Source organism: Patagioenas fasciata, chromosome 2 (assembly GCF_037038585.1).
Source record: "Patagioenas fasciata isolate bPatFas1 chromosome 2, bPatFas1.hap1, whole genome shotgun sequence".
Taxonomy (NCBI): domain Eukaryota; kingdom Metazoa; phylum Chordata; class Aves; order Columbiformes; family Columbidae; genus Patagioenas; species Patagioenas fasciata.
The window spans coordinates 2,359,825-2,373,283 of record NC_092521.1 but is presented as its reverse complement, the minus strand read 5'-3'; the positions used below and the strand labels follow the sequence as shown (position 1 = coordinate 2,373,283).

Below are 13,459 nucleotides of genomic sequence, written 5' to 3'. Positions count from 1 at the left end.
TTTTTATGTGTTGTTCTTTTTAATCATTTTTTTTATATGGTGAAAAGACTGTAGGAAATGGAAATAGTCTAAAAAAAGGAGAAGTTTCAGAGCCCATGGGATGTGCAAGAAGGTGAGAGCATCGTTCAGGTACGACCTGTGCCCACCATGCAGGTCACGCTCCTCGGAGCCCATCGCTCCCCATGTGTTTCCACTGCCCCAAATTAAGGACAATTTACGGAAATTACACAGGGAGGGAATTGGAACAGGCTGCCCAAGGCAGTGGTGGACTCACCACCCCTGGAGGGATTGAAAAGATGTGGATATGAGGTTCTTAGGGACATGGGGTAGTGCCAGTGTCGGGTCAATGGTTGGACTCAATGACCTTGAGGGTCTTCGGCTATTTATGTTGGGATTTTAATGAGATGAGTAATTTTCTATGTGTGGTTAATGATGATACACCAACTGCTGTGGTTTGCGGGATTCCTGGTTTTGCTGATGCCCCATTCGTTGACTCTTAATTTCACTTTGTGGTTATAGGGTCGGGGGGAATCCCACAACCTCTTCATCAGAGAAATTCAGGTTATTGTCATTTCAGGGGAAGCCACTGGGGACGGGGCTCGGTCCAGGAGAAGGACCAAGGGCTTGCAGGGTTTAGCTATTGATTTGAGGACAAACCTCTTGCTTAATCTGGGCATGATCCCGTGCCTCAGTTTCCCCACTGCAAAAAGGGGATAATCCCGTTTTACATGGGAAAGCTGCGTCGATTCATCTGTTGCAGCAGCGATGAGCTTTTCACCATTTTAAGCAACCAAAACCTTGCTCCAAGTTGGTCAAGTTGAGCCAGGGGAGGTTGAGGTTGGATCTTGGGAACAATTTCTCCATGGAAAGGGCTGTCAAGCATTGGAACAGGCTGCCCAGAGCAGTGTAGGAGCCACCATCCCTGGAGGGGTTGAACAGACATGGAGATGAGGTTCTTAGGGACATGGGGTAGTGCCAGGGTTGGGTTAATAGTTGGACTCCATGATCTTCAGGGTCTTTTCCAACCAAAATGATTCTATGAAGCAACAGGGGTTTTGCCCAAGTGACCTCAGCCAGCAGATGACTGGATGCTCCGACTCAGGGAAAACTGTAATGTGGTCATCCCAGCTTCCCGTTAATGATCGCTCGTCAAGGGAAGCGGTTTTGCCATCAGCCACGCTTGCTTCAACTCAGCCTGTTCCAACATGACCTTGACACGCAGGAAAAGGCTTCCTCGAACCACACCAGTTCCTTTAATAAGACCCATGATAACCCCGTTTGGTGCGGCGCAGGCAGCCTACTCCACAAACAGCCGAGCGATTCATTTTGCGAATCTCTCCTTCGTTTTATTGCTGAACAAAAAGTTTTGAGGCTGGCACTCGGGGAAATTTATTTCTTTAATTATTATTCATTTAAGTGGGTTCCACTGTTTCAGATGATCAGCACTAGCAGCTGCTGGGGGTAATTTATTTTCCTCACCGGACAGCAGAAGCTCTCACTCTCTGGAAGGTAACAGCAAAACAATGGATGAGCTGCCACAACACAAATGTGACTTTTCGCACCCTCTGGTTGCACCGCAGGTCTAAGAGGAACATGATGTGCCTGAGTCAGGTGGTCACAAGTGGTTTATTAATGAAGCAACCTCAATTAATGAAGCATGCTCCAGGATCGGTGGTGTTGTATGAGTAGATGTTTGTGAGGAGCCCAGAGAAGATGCCACAAAGCATCAGTGAAGGTGGTAAAACCCTGGCCCAGGTTGCCCAGAGAGATGGTGGATGCCCCATCCTTGGAGACATCCCAAGCCAGGCTGGATGGGGCTCTGAGCAACCTGAGCTGATGAAGATGTCCCTGCTCATGGCAGGGGTTGGGCCAGATGGGCTTTGAAGGTCCCTTCCAAACCAAACTACTCCATGATTCTGTGATCATCCAAGCTCTGCAAGCTGTGGTCTACACCAGCACTGGATCTTGTGGTGCTCCTCAAGGAGACCAGGTCCCTGCCCACCAGCGCCTACGATCACCAAATCCAGGGACTGAGTTCAAGAGGGACCAAGGGATCGAGCAATACCAGAACCAAGGAATGAATCTCAAAAGGGGTAAGAGATTGAGTAATCTCAAAACCATGGGATTGAGATCGAAGGGGCCAAGGGATTTCGTAATCCCAAAGCCAACGCACTGAGATTGAAGGGGCCAGGGAATTGAGTTAAAAAGGGGGGAGGGGCTGAGCAATCCTGAAGTCATGGGATTGAGCTCAAAAGAGGTCAATAAATTAAACTCAAAAGGGGTAAGGGATTGAGCAATCCCAACAACGGACTGAGCTCAAAAGGGGCCAAGAGACTGATCTTAAAAGCGGTAAGGGATTGGGTAATCCCAAAATGAAGGAATTGAGATTGAAGGGGTCAAGATATTGAGCAATCCCAAAATGAAGGGATTGAGATTAAAGGGGCACAGGGATTCCAGAATCCCAAAGACAAGGAACTGAGATCAAAAGGGGCCAAAGGATTGAGTGCAACAGGGTTAAGGGATTGAGTAATCCCCAAGGCCATGGGGTGGAGTGTGAAGGGAATCCCCTAAAACAAGAGGATGGGCTCAAGAGGGGTAAGGGATCGAGCGATTCCAACAGCAAGAGACTGAGCTCAAAAAGAGCCAAGAGACTGAGCTCAAAGAGGTGAGGGATTGAGCAATCCCCAAACCAAGGGATTAAGATTAAAGGGGCTGAGCGGTTGAGCAATCCCAAAGACAAAGTGACTAAGCTCAAAAGGGGCCAAAGGATTGTATGCAAGAGGGTGAAGGGATTGAGTATTCCCAAAACCCATGGGATTGTGCAATCCCAAAACCCATGGGATTGAGTATGAAGGGGCCAAGGGATTGAGTAATCCCAAAAACAAGGGACTGAGCTCAAAAGGGGTAAAAGATCAAGCAATCCCAAAACCAGGGGATTGAGATTAAAGGGGTCAAAGGATTCTGCAATGCCAAAGACAAGGGATTAAGATGAAAAGGGGTCAAGGAATTAAACCCAAATGGGGTAAGTGACCAGGCAATCCCAACAACAAGAGACTGAGTTCAAAAAGGGCCAAGAGATTGAGCTCAAAGGGTTAAGGGACTGAATGATCCCAAAATGAAGGAATTGAGATAAAAGGGGCCACAATATTGAGCAATCCCCAAACCAGGGGATTGAGTTTAAAGGGGTCAAAGGATTCTGCAATGCCAAAGACAAGGGATTAAGATGAAAAGGGGTCAAGGAATTAAACCCAAATGGGGTAAGTGACCAGGCAATCCCAACAACAAGAGACTGAGTTCAAAAAGGGCCAAGAGATTGAGCTCAAAGGGTTAAGGGACTGAATGATCCCAAAATGAAGGAATTGAGATAAAAGGGGCCACGATATTGAGCAATCCCCAAACCAGGGGATTAAAGGAGTTGAGTGATCCCAATGACAAGGGACTGAGCTCAAAAAGGGCCAAAGGATTGAAATTGAGGGGTAAGGGATTGAGCAATCCCAAAACCCATGGGATTGAGCATGAAGGGGCCAAGTGATTGAGCAATCCCAAAATGAAGGGATTGAGATTGAAGGGGCCAAGATACTGAATAATCCAAAATCCAAGGGATTGAGATTAAAGGGGTTGAGGGATGGAACAATCCCAAAGACAATGGACTGAGCTCAAAAGGGGCCAAAGAATTGAGCACAAGAAGGGGTAAGGGATTGAGCAATCCCAAAATTAAGGGATTGAGACTGAAGGGGCCAAAATATTGAGCACTCCTAAAAACAAGAGATTGCGCTCAAAAAGGGTCAAGGGATTAAGATTGGAAGGGGTAAGGGACTGAACAATCCCCCAGCGATGGGATTGAGTGTGAAGAGGCCAAGGGATTAGGCAATCCCAAAATCAAGAGACTGAGCTCAAAAGGGGCCAAGGGACTGAGCTCAAGAGGGTTAAGGGATTGAGCAATCCCAAAACAAAGGGATTGAGATTTAAACGGTCAAGGGATTGAACAATCCTGAAACCAAGAGATTGAGATTAAAGGGGCCAAAGGACTCTGTAATCCCAAAGACAAGGGATTAAGATCAAAAGGGGTCAAGGAATTAACTCGAAAGAGGTAAGGGACTGAGCAATCTCAAAACCATGGGACTGAGCTCAAAAGGGGTAAATGATTGAGCAATCCCAAAATTAAGAGATTGAGATTGAAGGGTCCAAGATATTGAGCAATTCTAAAGCCAAGGGACTGAGATTAGAGATTTTGAGGGATTAAGCAATCCCCAAACCTAGGGATTGAGCCTAAAAAGAGCCAAGGGATTGAGCAGCTCCAAAACCACGCAATCGAGCATGATGGGGCCAAGGGATTGAGTATGATGGCGCCAAGAGGTTGAGTATGATGGAGTCAAAGGATTGAGTATGATGGGGCCAAGGGATTGAGTAAGATGGGGCCAAGATGTTGAGTATGATGGGGCCAAAGGATTGAGTATGATGGGGTCAAGAGGTTGAGTATGATGGGGCCAAGAGGTTGAGTATGATGGGGCCAAGGGATTGAGTATGATGGGGCCAAGAGGTTGAGTATGATGGGGCCAAGGGATTGAGTATGATGGGGCCAAGGGATTGAGTATGATGACGCCAAGAGGTTGAGTATGATAGGGCCAAAGGATTGAGTATGATGGGGTCAAGAGGCTGAGTATGATGGGGCCAAGAGGTTGAGTATGATGGGGCCAAGGGATTGAGTATGATGGGGCCAAGGGATTGAGTATGATGACGCCAAGAGGTTGAGTATGATAGGGCCAAAGCATTGAGTATGATGGGGCCAAGGGATTGAGTATGATGGGGCCAAGAGGTTGAGTATGATGGGGCCAAAGGATTGAGTATGATGGGGCCAAGAGGTTGAGTATGATGGGGCCAAAGGATTGAGTATGATGGGGCCAAGAGGTTGAGTATGATGGGGCCAAGAGGTTGAGTATGATGGGGCCAAGGGATTGAGTATGATGGGGTCAAGGGATTGAGTATGATGACGCCAAGAGGTTGAGTATGATGGGGCCAAGGGATTGAGTATGATAGGGCCAAGAAGCTGAGTATAATGGGGCCAAGGGATTGAGTATAAAATGGGGCCAAGGGACTGAGCAATCTCCAACACAAGAGACTGAGCTCAAAAGGAGCTAAGGGATTAAGATCAAGACAGGTAAGGGATTGAGCAATTCCACACCGGAGGAATTCAGTTCAAAGGGGCTGAGCACAAATGGGTCCTAGCCCAAGCAACACCCAAACCAGCTGAAGCCCGAGGACGCAACACTCCAGTTTTCGCCGTTCTCACGCCTTGGTGCATGGGTTGGCCTCTCCTCCACCAACTCAGTCCCAACACATTCAATATGTCCAGTCTTAAATTTCCCTTCTTGTTTTAAAAAAACAAATGGCTTAAAGCAGGAAGCACCGTCCACACGAACCCTCGGCCAGCCCGGCAGAGGCGCCGAGCACTTTATCATTCTTGCAAACATAGAAAAGTGCATTTCTGCAGCGCTCAGCTCTTCTAAAATTAGTTGGTAAAATAGGAGCAGAGAGTGTACTTTCTTCCGGCACCCTGGCTTTCTTCCTCCTCCTTTCACCGAGCGTGGAGATCTCCCACTGCATCTGGAATCACCTTCATCCGTCTCCAGCGTGATGCTCCAGGAACTCGCAGCTTCCATCTCTCCAGCTTTGCACTAAGATGTTGTCGCAGCAGGATGGGGAAACTGAGGCAGGAGGGGATGTTACACAGCAGAATGAACACAGGGAAAGACTCAATCACGTGTTCAGAAATAATTTGTTCCTCTGCGGTCAGAGCCACTGTCATGGGTGTATTGGGAGACGCACGCTGGCATCTCGGGAGAATGTTTAGCAGGGCCTGTTGTGATAGGATAAGGCGTGATGGTTTTAAATTAAAAGACAGGAGATTTGGAATAGATACATAGAAGAAATTTGTTACGATGAGGGTGGTGAGAGCCTGGTCCAGGTTGCCCAGAGAGGTGGTGGATGAACCATCCCTGGAGACATCCCAGGCCAGGTTGGACGGGGCTCTGAGCAACCTGAGCTGGTGAAGATGTCCCTAGATGTTGGACTAGATGGCCTTCAAAGGTCCTTTCCAACTCAAACTATTCTATGATTCAATGATTCTACGAGAGGGTTTGACTCCAGATTCAAGCAGATATTACCTCAAAGAGGGGTGATGCTACCTAAAGTTGGTTCCCCATGCAGACCATTCCTTGCTGTCCACCAAGGCCTGCAAGCGGTTTTACAGAATCATCGAACAGTTTGGGTCGGAAGGGACCTTCACAGCTCAACCCAAACTAGTCTGTGGTTCTATGAACTTAAAGCTCCTCTTAAACTTCCACAAAATGGAAAACCACCAATAAATAAAATGAAGTTGCTCAATGAGCTGGCTGCCACCCACGAGCATCCCTCTGGTGAGTGAAGCCCAACCACGCCACAGTGTCCCCAAAGCCACCGCTGGGGCTCTCTGGTGTTTCCCAGGAGGTAAAACCCCAGATGAGGATGAGGAAGGTATTGCAGGTGAAGATCACAGAATCCCAGAATGTCAGGGATTGGAAGGGACCTCAAAAGCTCATCCTGTGCAATCCCCCATGTCGGAGCAGGAACACCCAGCTGAGGTTCCACAGGAAGGTGTCCAGGCGGGTTTGAATGTCTGCAGAGAAGGAGACTCCACAACCTCCCTGGGCAGCCTGGGCCAGGCTCTGACACCCTCACCCCCAACAAGTTGCTTCTCAAATTTAAGTGGAACCTTTTGTATTCCAGTTTGAACCCATTATCCCTTGTCCTACCACTGCTTGTCACCGAGAAGGGCCTGGCTCCATCCTCCTGACACTCACCCTTTCTATATCTGTAAACATGAATGAGGTCACCCCTCAGTCTCCTCTTCTCCAGCTCCAGAGCCCCAGCTCCCTCAGCCTTTCCTCACACGGGAGATGCTCCACTCCCTTCAGCACCTTGGTGGCTGCGCTGGACTCTCTGCAGCAGTTCCCTGTCCTTCTGGAGCTGAGGGGCCACAACTGGACACAATATTCCAGGTGTGGTCTCCCCAGGGCAGAGCAGAGGGGCAGGAGAACCTCTCTGACCTACTGACCACCCCCTTCTAACCCACCCCAGGTACCACTGGCTTCCTGGCCACAAGGGCCCAGTGCTGGCTCATGGTCATCCTGCTGTCCCCAGGACCCCCAGGTCCCTTTCCCCTACACCGCTCTCTAATAGGTCATTCCCCAACTTATACTGGAACTGCTGGAGAGAGTCCAGCGCAGCCACCCAGAAGCTGAAGGGAGTGGAGCATCTCCCGTGTGAGGAAAGGCTGAGGGAGCTGGGGCTCTGGAGCTGGACAAGAGGAGACTTACGGGTGACCTGATTGATGTTTACAGATATAGAAAGAGGGAGGGTCAGGAGGATGGAGCCAGGCTCTTCTCGGTGACAACCAGTGACAGGACAAGGGGCAATGGGTGCAAACTGGAACACAGAAGGTTCAATTTAAATATGAGAAGCAACTTGTTGGGGGTGAGGGTGTCAGAGCCTGGCCCAGGATGCCCAGGGAGGTTGTGGAGTCTCCTTCTCTGCAGACATTCAAACCCGCCTGGACACCTTCCTGTGGAACCTCAGCTGGGTGTTCCTGCTCCATGGGGGGATTGCACTGGATGAGCTTTCCAGGCCCCTTCCAACCCCTGACATTCTGGGATTCTGTGTGATTCTGTGATTTGCAGAACTCGGGCACTTGCTCGTGCACGCTCACCCCGTGGCTCTTACCAATCCTTTGCCTTTTCAAGCTGCTTTAAGTCACTTTTGCAGACTAAATCCCTTGAACATCGTTACCATTTCCTTCCCCACACCCACAGTCCCCTCCAGGAGAACCCGAAGAGCAACGCAGGTGCCCAAATTTGCAAGAATCCTCCCGTCAACCCTTTGGCTCAATCCCTCTCCCAGAAATCACGTTCTGGGCTGGTGTTTCAACGCTTGGTCCCAGCCCAGTGGTGGAAATTCATGGGCAGGTTAAATCCATCAGCCTTTGCCATGTTGCCTACGTAAGACTTTGCTGTTTCCTGGCCACCAGACAGATTTAGAGTTTCTTGCGCTTAGATAAATAAAAAAATACAGTCTGGGAAAACTATATTAAATATGGTACAGGAAAAGCTGCCTCTGAAACAGTTGAATTGTCCCATCACCTCCCAGCACCTAAATTAAAGCCACCAATGCACAAACTGGAAATGAAGCAGCAGTTTAAGTCCGTCTTCTTGGTTCAACCTGTGTCCTCCCCAAAGATTTATTCTTTAAAAAGAATCCAATAATGGAGATTTTAGAGTCAACTCAAGTTACTCCAGCACTTCACAATCCTTATCATTCAAAAGCCCTCCCTGAACATTTCCTGCAACAGTTTATGTCCATTATTTTTTGGTTGTTCCATCTGGCCATGGAGAAGACATCCTTCCTTTGCTTGGCAGCTCTTGATGAACTTGGTGACCTGTGGTATCACCATCTTGAGGGGTTTAAAAGACGCGGAGATGAGGTTTTTAGAGACATAGTTTAGTGCTAATGTTGGGTTAATGGTTGGACTTGATGATCTTGAGGGTCTCTTCCAACCATAACGATTCTACGATGCGATGATCTCCTCCTCTTCAGATTGCACAGACCCAAGTTCTCAACTTTTCCAGTCCTTTTGGTCATCGCTTCTCAACTGGACACCTCCCAAGGTCCAACTCTGCCCTGAAACCTGGTTCCAAAACCACATCTGCTCCTTCTCTTCCCACATTTTGGGGGTTTCACCTCTTTTTCTTGCACTCCAGCAAGACGTTTTCTACCTTCAGTGATGGCTTCAACACCCGGGGATGATACTTAGGGCAGAACCACCCTCGAGTTGGGTTTGTGCAGCTGATTCAGCCACTTCAGAAAATCCCATCGGCGTTAGCAAAGCTCTTGGAAAAAAAAACCCGACATCGCTGACACCGGGATTTACTTGGTCTACAAACCCCTGCGCTTGCTTTATGGCCTTTTTTTTCCACGTCTCCTTGCCCAGCCGTAGCGCCGAAGCCAAGGAATTAACAGCTCGCAGGTAGGATCGCAGAGTTCAAAACAAACCATATGGACTCTCGCTCCCGAGCGCGCGCGGCCCTATTTGCAGAGCCAGCAGCGAGGAGGACGTTACGAGCGAGTCAACCGGCGGAAATCTGTCCTGAGCAGAGCTGAGTTGCCAAAAAAACCCAGCAAACTGTCCCCAAACCGCTACCGAGCGTCTCTTTAATGGTCTCAGAAGGGAGATTACCTGAACGCGATGCTCCATCGGCTCCGCGCCCCCTCGGCCACCGCAGCATCTTCATCTCTGGCATCATCTGTAAGGCATCTTTATTTCTCCGTCCCCAGGTGCCGAGGCAGCAAATCTGAGGTTTAAACTAAAACTCTGCTTGTCTACCCACCCCCCAGTACGGATTTATCATCACCGACCATCCCGTTCCTACCTGTCCCTCATTCCCCCTCCCGTTTTCTCTCCACGACCACTTTCCATCGGGAGGAGTGATTTTCCTCTTTATTCAGAGGTTGCTGTTTGCTCCTAATTTTCCTCCCGCTTTCAAACTTCCTGGAGCTGCTCAGAATTCCTGCTGATGGCACTTTTGTACCTGCACAAAGCTCCTTCTCTCCCTAATCCTGTTTTTTGAGGGTTTAAAACTGCCCCGTAACGCTCAAGTGAATTGGGGTGCCGGTGGTTTCAAAACCACTCAATGAGACCGCGCTATTTATTGCGTCTTTTCATCCACTTGCCCATCATGTATAAAATGACTTTGGTACTAAATTGCCTCATTTTATAGCATCATCCACAACCATACTTGTCTCATCCTTCCAGCAAAGAAAAACAAGAGCACAAAAGCCATTTGCTTCGCCTTTCCCAGCTTAACTGTCCCCAAAACGCATCAATAAAGCAGTTACGGAGCAAAAGTATTTGACCCCAAGTAGAAAATTAAAACAAAAAACTTGAAGCACAGTTAAAGACCTGGTCTTGCCAAAGAGCCACACTTGAGGCATCAAGTGTAAGACGAGCTAAACCTGGACAGGCTGGAGAGTTGAGCAGGGAAAAATGCAATGAAATATAACAAGAGCCAGTGTAGAGTCTTGAATCTGGGCAGGAACAACCCCAGGTTCCAGTGTAAGCTGGGGAATGAGCTATTAGAGAGCAGTGTAGGGGAAAGGGACCTGGGGGTCATGGGGACAGCAGGGTGACCATGAGCCAGCACTGGGCCCTTGTGGCCAGGAAGCCAATGGTACCTGGGGTGGCTTAGAAGGGGGTGGTCAGTAGGTCAGAGAGGTTCTCCTGCCCCTCTGCTCTGCTCTGGGGAGACCACACCTGGAATATTGTGTCCAGTTGTGGCCCCTCAGTTCCAGAAGGACAGGGAACTGCTGGAGAGAGTCCAGCGCAGCCACCAAGATGCTGAAGGGAGTGGAGCATCTCCCGTGTGAGGAAAGGCTGAGGGAGCTGGGGCTCTGGAGCTGGACAAGAGGACACTGAGGGGTGACCTCATTCATGTTTACAGATATAGAAAGGGGGAGTGTCAGGAGGATGGAGCCAGGCTCTTCTCGGTCGCAACCAGTGACAGCACAAGGGGTAATGGGTAAAAACTGGAATACAAAAGGTTCCACTGAAAGAGGAGAAGCAACTTCTTCATGGTGAGGGTGGCAGAGCCTGGCCCAGGCTGCCCAGGGAGGCTGTGGAGTCTCCTTCTGTGCAGACATTCAAACCCGCCTGGACCCCTTCCTGTGGAACCTCAGCTGGGTGTTCCTGCTCCATGGGGGGATTGCACTGGATGAGCTTTCCAGGTCCCTTCCAACCCTTGACATTCTGGGATTCTGTGAAACCACGAATTTAATTGAATTTAAATCTAAAGCCAGTAACTGCATCAAAACACCTGTTCCGTAGTTATCTGCAGAATGATCCTTCCAGCCTTTTTTTTAGGTCGATATTGAATGTAATTTGATAAGCATCTCAAATACATTTAACCTTGCAGTGCCATTCGAAGCCGCCCAAGACTCTGCTCAGGTTTAAAAAAGAAACAAGTTTAACGGAGCGTCTCTACAAGCTTGAACTAAACCCGAGTTCAGCAAAACCTCAATTTTCTTAAACCTTTCGTTTCTTCTACATTATTCTCCCTACAGCAAGAAGAGCTGGGGATGCGCTTCAGCACAATTGGGATGCCCATCACCTTTGTGCCTGGGCTCCTGCGAGAGCCAAGGATGAGTTACATGAATAAGCGGTTAAAATCCAACCTCAGTGCTGGATTTTGGATGCAAATCAGCACAAACTCTTGCTGCTTACCTGTTCTTCCAGGGCTCTTGGCACTCAGGTCTCTGCCCCGGCTGGGGGTGTTGGATGTTTTGGAGAGTTTATTCGCCGACACCTGGTACATGATGCCGCCGATGCAGCGATAGCCTTTGCTTCTCCATCTCTGTTGCATATGCTGGGATTTGCCTCCTTGAAGCGACGGGCGCGTTTGGTTTAATAACGGGGACCTGCAAGGAAACAACAAAGTCAAGTTAAGCCCAAATTAAGGAAGATAACGCAAGGAGCTGCTGTTTTGTGAGCAAATCCTCAGCTGCTGGAGGGTGGAGGTGACACAGGGAGGAACCAGGGATGCTCTTGCAAGTTCTGATCCCTCATGATTTACACCAAAATTAAAACAACCTTCAAGGTACTGCTTCCCCCATGCAACAAAAAGCCATTTATATCCCGCAATTACGCACAGAAATGCTGCAGGAGAAGAAAACATGCGTTGAAGGTCAAGTCCTCACTCAACCGTAGCCTTCTAGGTCACGGTAAAGGGGCTTTTTCCCTAAAATCCGCAGATATTTGCCACTGACCTCAATGCTTCTTAACCTGCTGCCTCCAAAACACAATCCAGTCCATGCAGCTAAGGCTGATGCTCCATCTCAAACCTTTGGCTGGCAGCTCCAACCCCAGCAGCAACCAGAGAAAGAAACGTGGATGGAATCCCATGAGGGATTCCGCAACGTGGGACCTTGTTTGAGCTGAGCCACGTTTTACGGAGCTCTGCAAGCTTTGATATGCTTGGTACTATCATTATTATTATTCTGTACTCAAGTTTCATAGAATCATTTTGGTTGGAAGAGATGCTCAAGATCGAGTCCAACCATTAAGTCAACACTGGCACCAAACCATGCCCCTGAGAACCTCATCTCCGTATCTGTCCAACCCCTCCAGGTATGGTGACTCCACCATCCTGTTCCAATGCCCGACAGCCCTTTGGGGAAGAAATTGTTCCCAAGATCCAACATCAACCTCCCTTGGTGCAACCTGAGGCCACTTCCACTCATCCTGGCACTTGTTCCTTAGGAGAAGAGACCAACACCCTCCATGCCAAGATTGATACTATTCCTCCGCCCAAATCTGGTTCTTGAAAGGTTTTGCTACACCCCTGCATAGGATGAGCCGCCATCCCCCATTCATCATCATCCCAGGACCCAAGCGGGGTTGAGTGGACAATGGTGGGGACCCTTCTCCACCTCCCCATCTCTCCCCTAAATCCACAAAACCCATAATGCGGCAGATGGATGACGACAGATCCCATTAGCATTGCCCATAAGGTAATTCTGAAGCATTGGTAAGTTCTGAAGTGATGCAAATATGTCCCAGAGGGGCTCAGGTGCCACCAAAACCCCCTCCGGTTCATGACCTGGTATCTCCTGCCCCATCCCACCTCCCTCCCACCCAGCTCATTTTCGTTCCGACGCCGTTATACAAACAAGAGCCGTTGCAGCCAAATCAAATCTCTTCAAATATCAGTCCTCTACCCCATTTAGCGCTAATCCAAACAGTAATTTGTTTATGCAAATTAGAGCTCTAATTTTGTATTAGTCCAAACTATGCTCATAATGCTATTAGCAGAACGTATATAAACCGCGCATTACTGGAGAATATCTGTAAATTAAGACCCCGCTATCCTATCAGCAGAATGCAAACCCCGAAGAGCATTACCTTTAAATGAACATGTGCTGCGAAGAAAAAAATAGAAAAGAGAATTGTAAAATGTAATCGTTACATTTTCTAGCGCTTAGCATGACAGCCGATTCATTTCATCGGCTGTTGCCACTGGCTACCGAGCTCGGAGAATTGCTGCCCGTATTTCTACTATTTTTGCGGAGGGAATCACAGAATCCCAGAATGTCAGGGGTTGGAAGGGCCCTGGAAAGCTCATCCAGTGCAATCCCCCCATGGAGCAGGAACACCCAGCTGAGGTTCCACAGGAAGGTGTCCAGGCGGGTTTGAATGTCTGCAGAGAAGGAGACTCCACAACCTCCCTGGGCAGCCTGGGCCAGGCTCTGACACCCTCACCCCCAACAAGTTTCTTCTCAAATTTAAGTGGAACCTTTTGTGTTCCAGTTTGTACCCATTACCCCTTGTCCTGTCACTGGTTGTCACCCAGAAGAGCCTGGCTCCATCCTCCTGACA

The 13,459-nt window shown here is 48.9% G+C and overlaps 1 protein-coding gene across 2 annotated transcripts in view; it reads right to left on the bottom strand.

Moving 5' to 3' along the window:
- The window catches only part of ZC3H3 (zinc finger CCCH-type containing 3), a 201,882-nt gene that overhangs the window by 54,216 nt on the left and 134,207 nt on the right, over positions 1 to 13,459 (bottom strand). For both annotated transcript variants that reach the window (XM_065832570.2, XM_071803739.1), the window contains exon 5: positions 11,309 to 11,502. In XM_065832570.2, the coding sequence (XP_065688642.1) occupies positions 11,309 to 11,502 (194 nt within the window). The remainder of the gene's footprint in view (positions 1 to 11,308; positions 11,503 to 13,459) is intronic.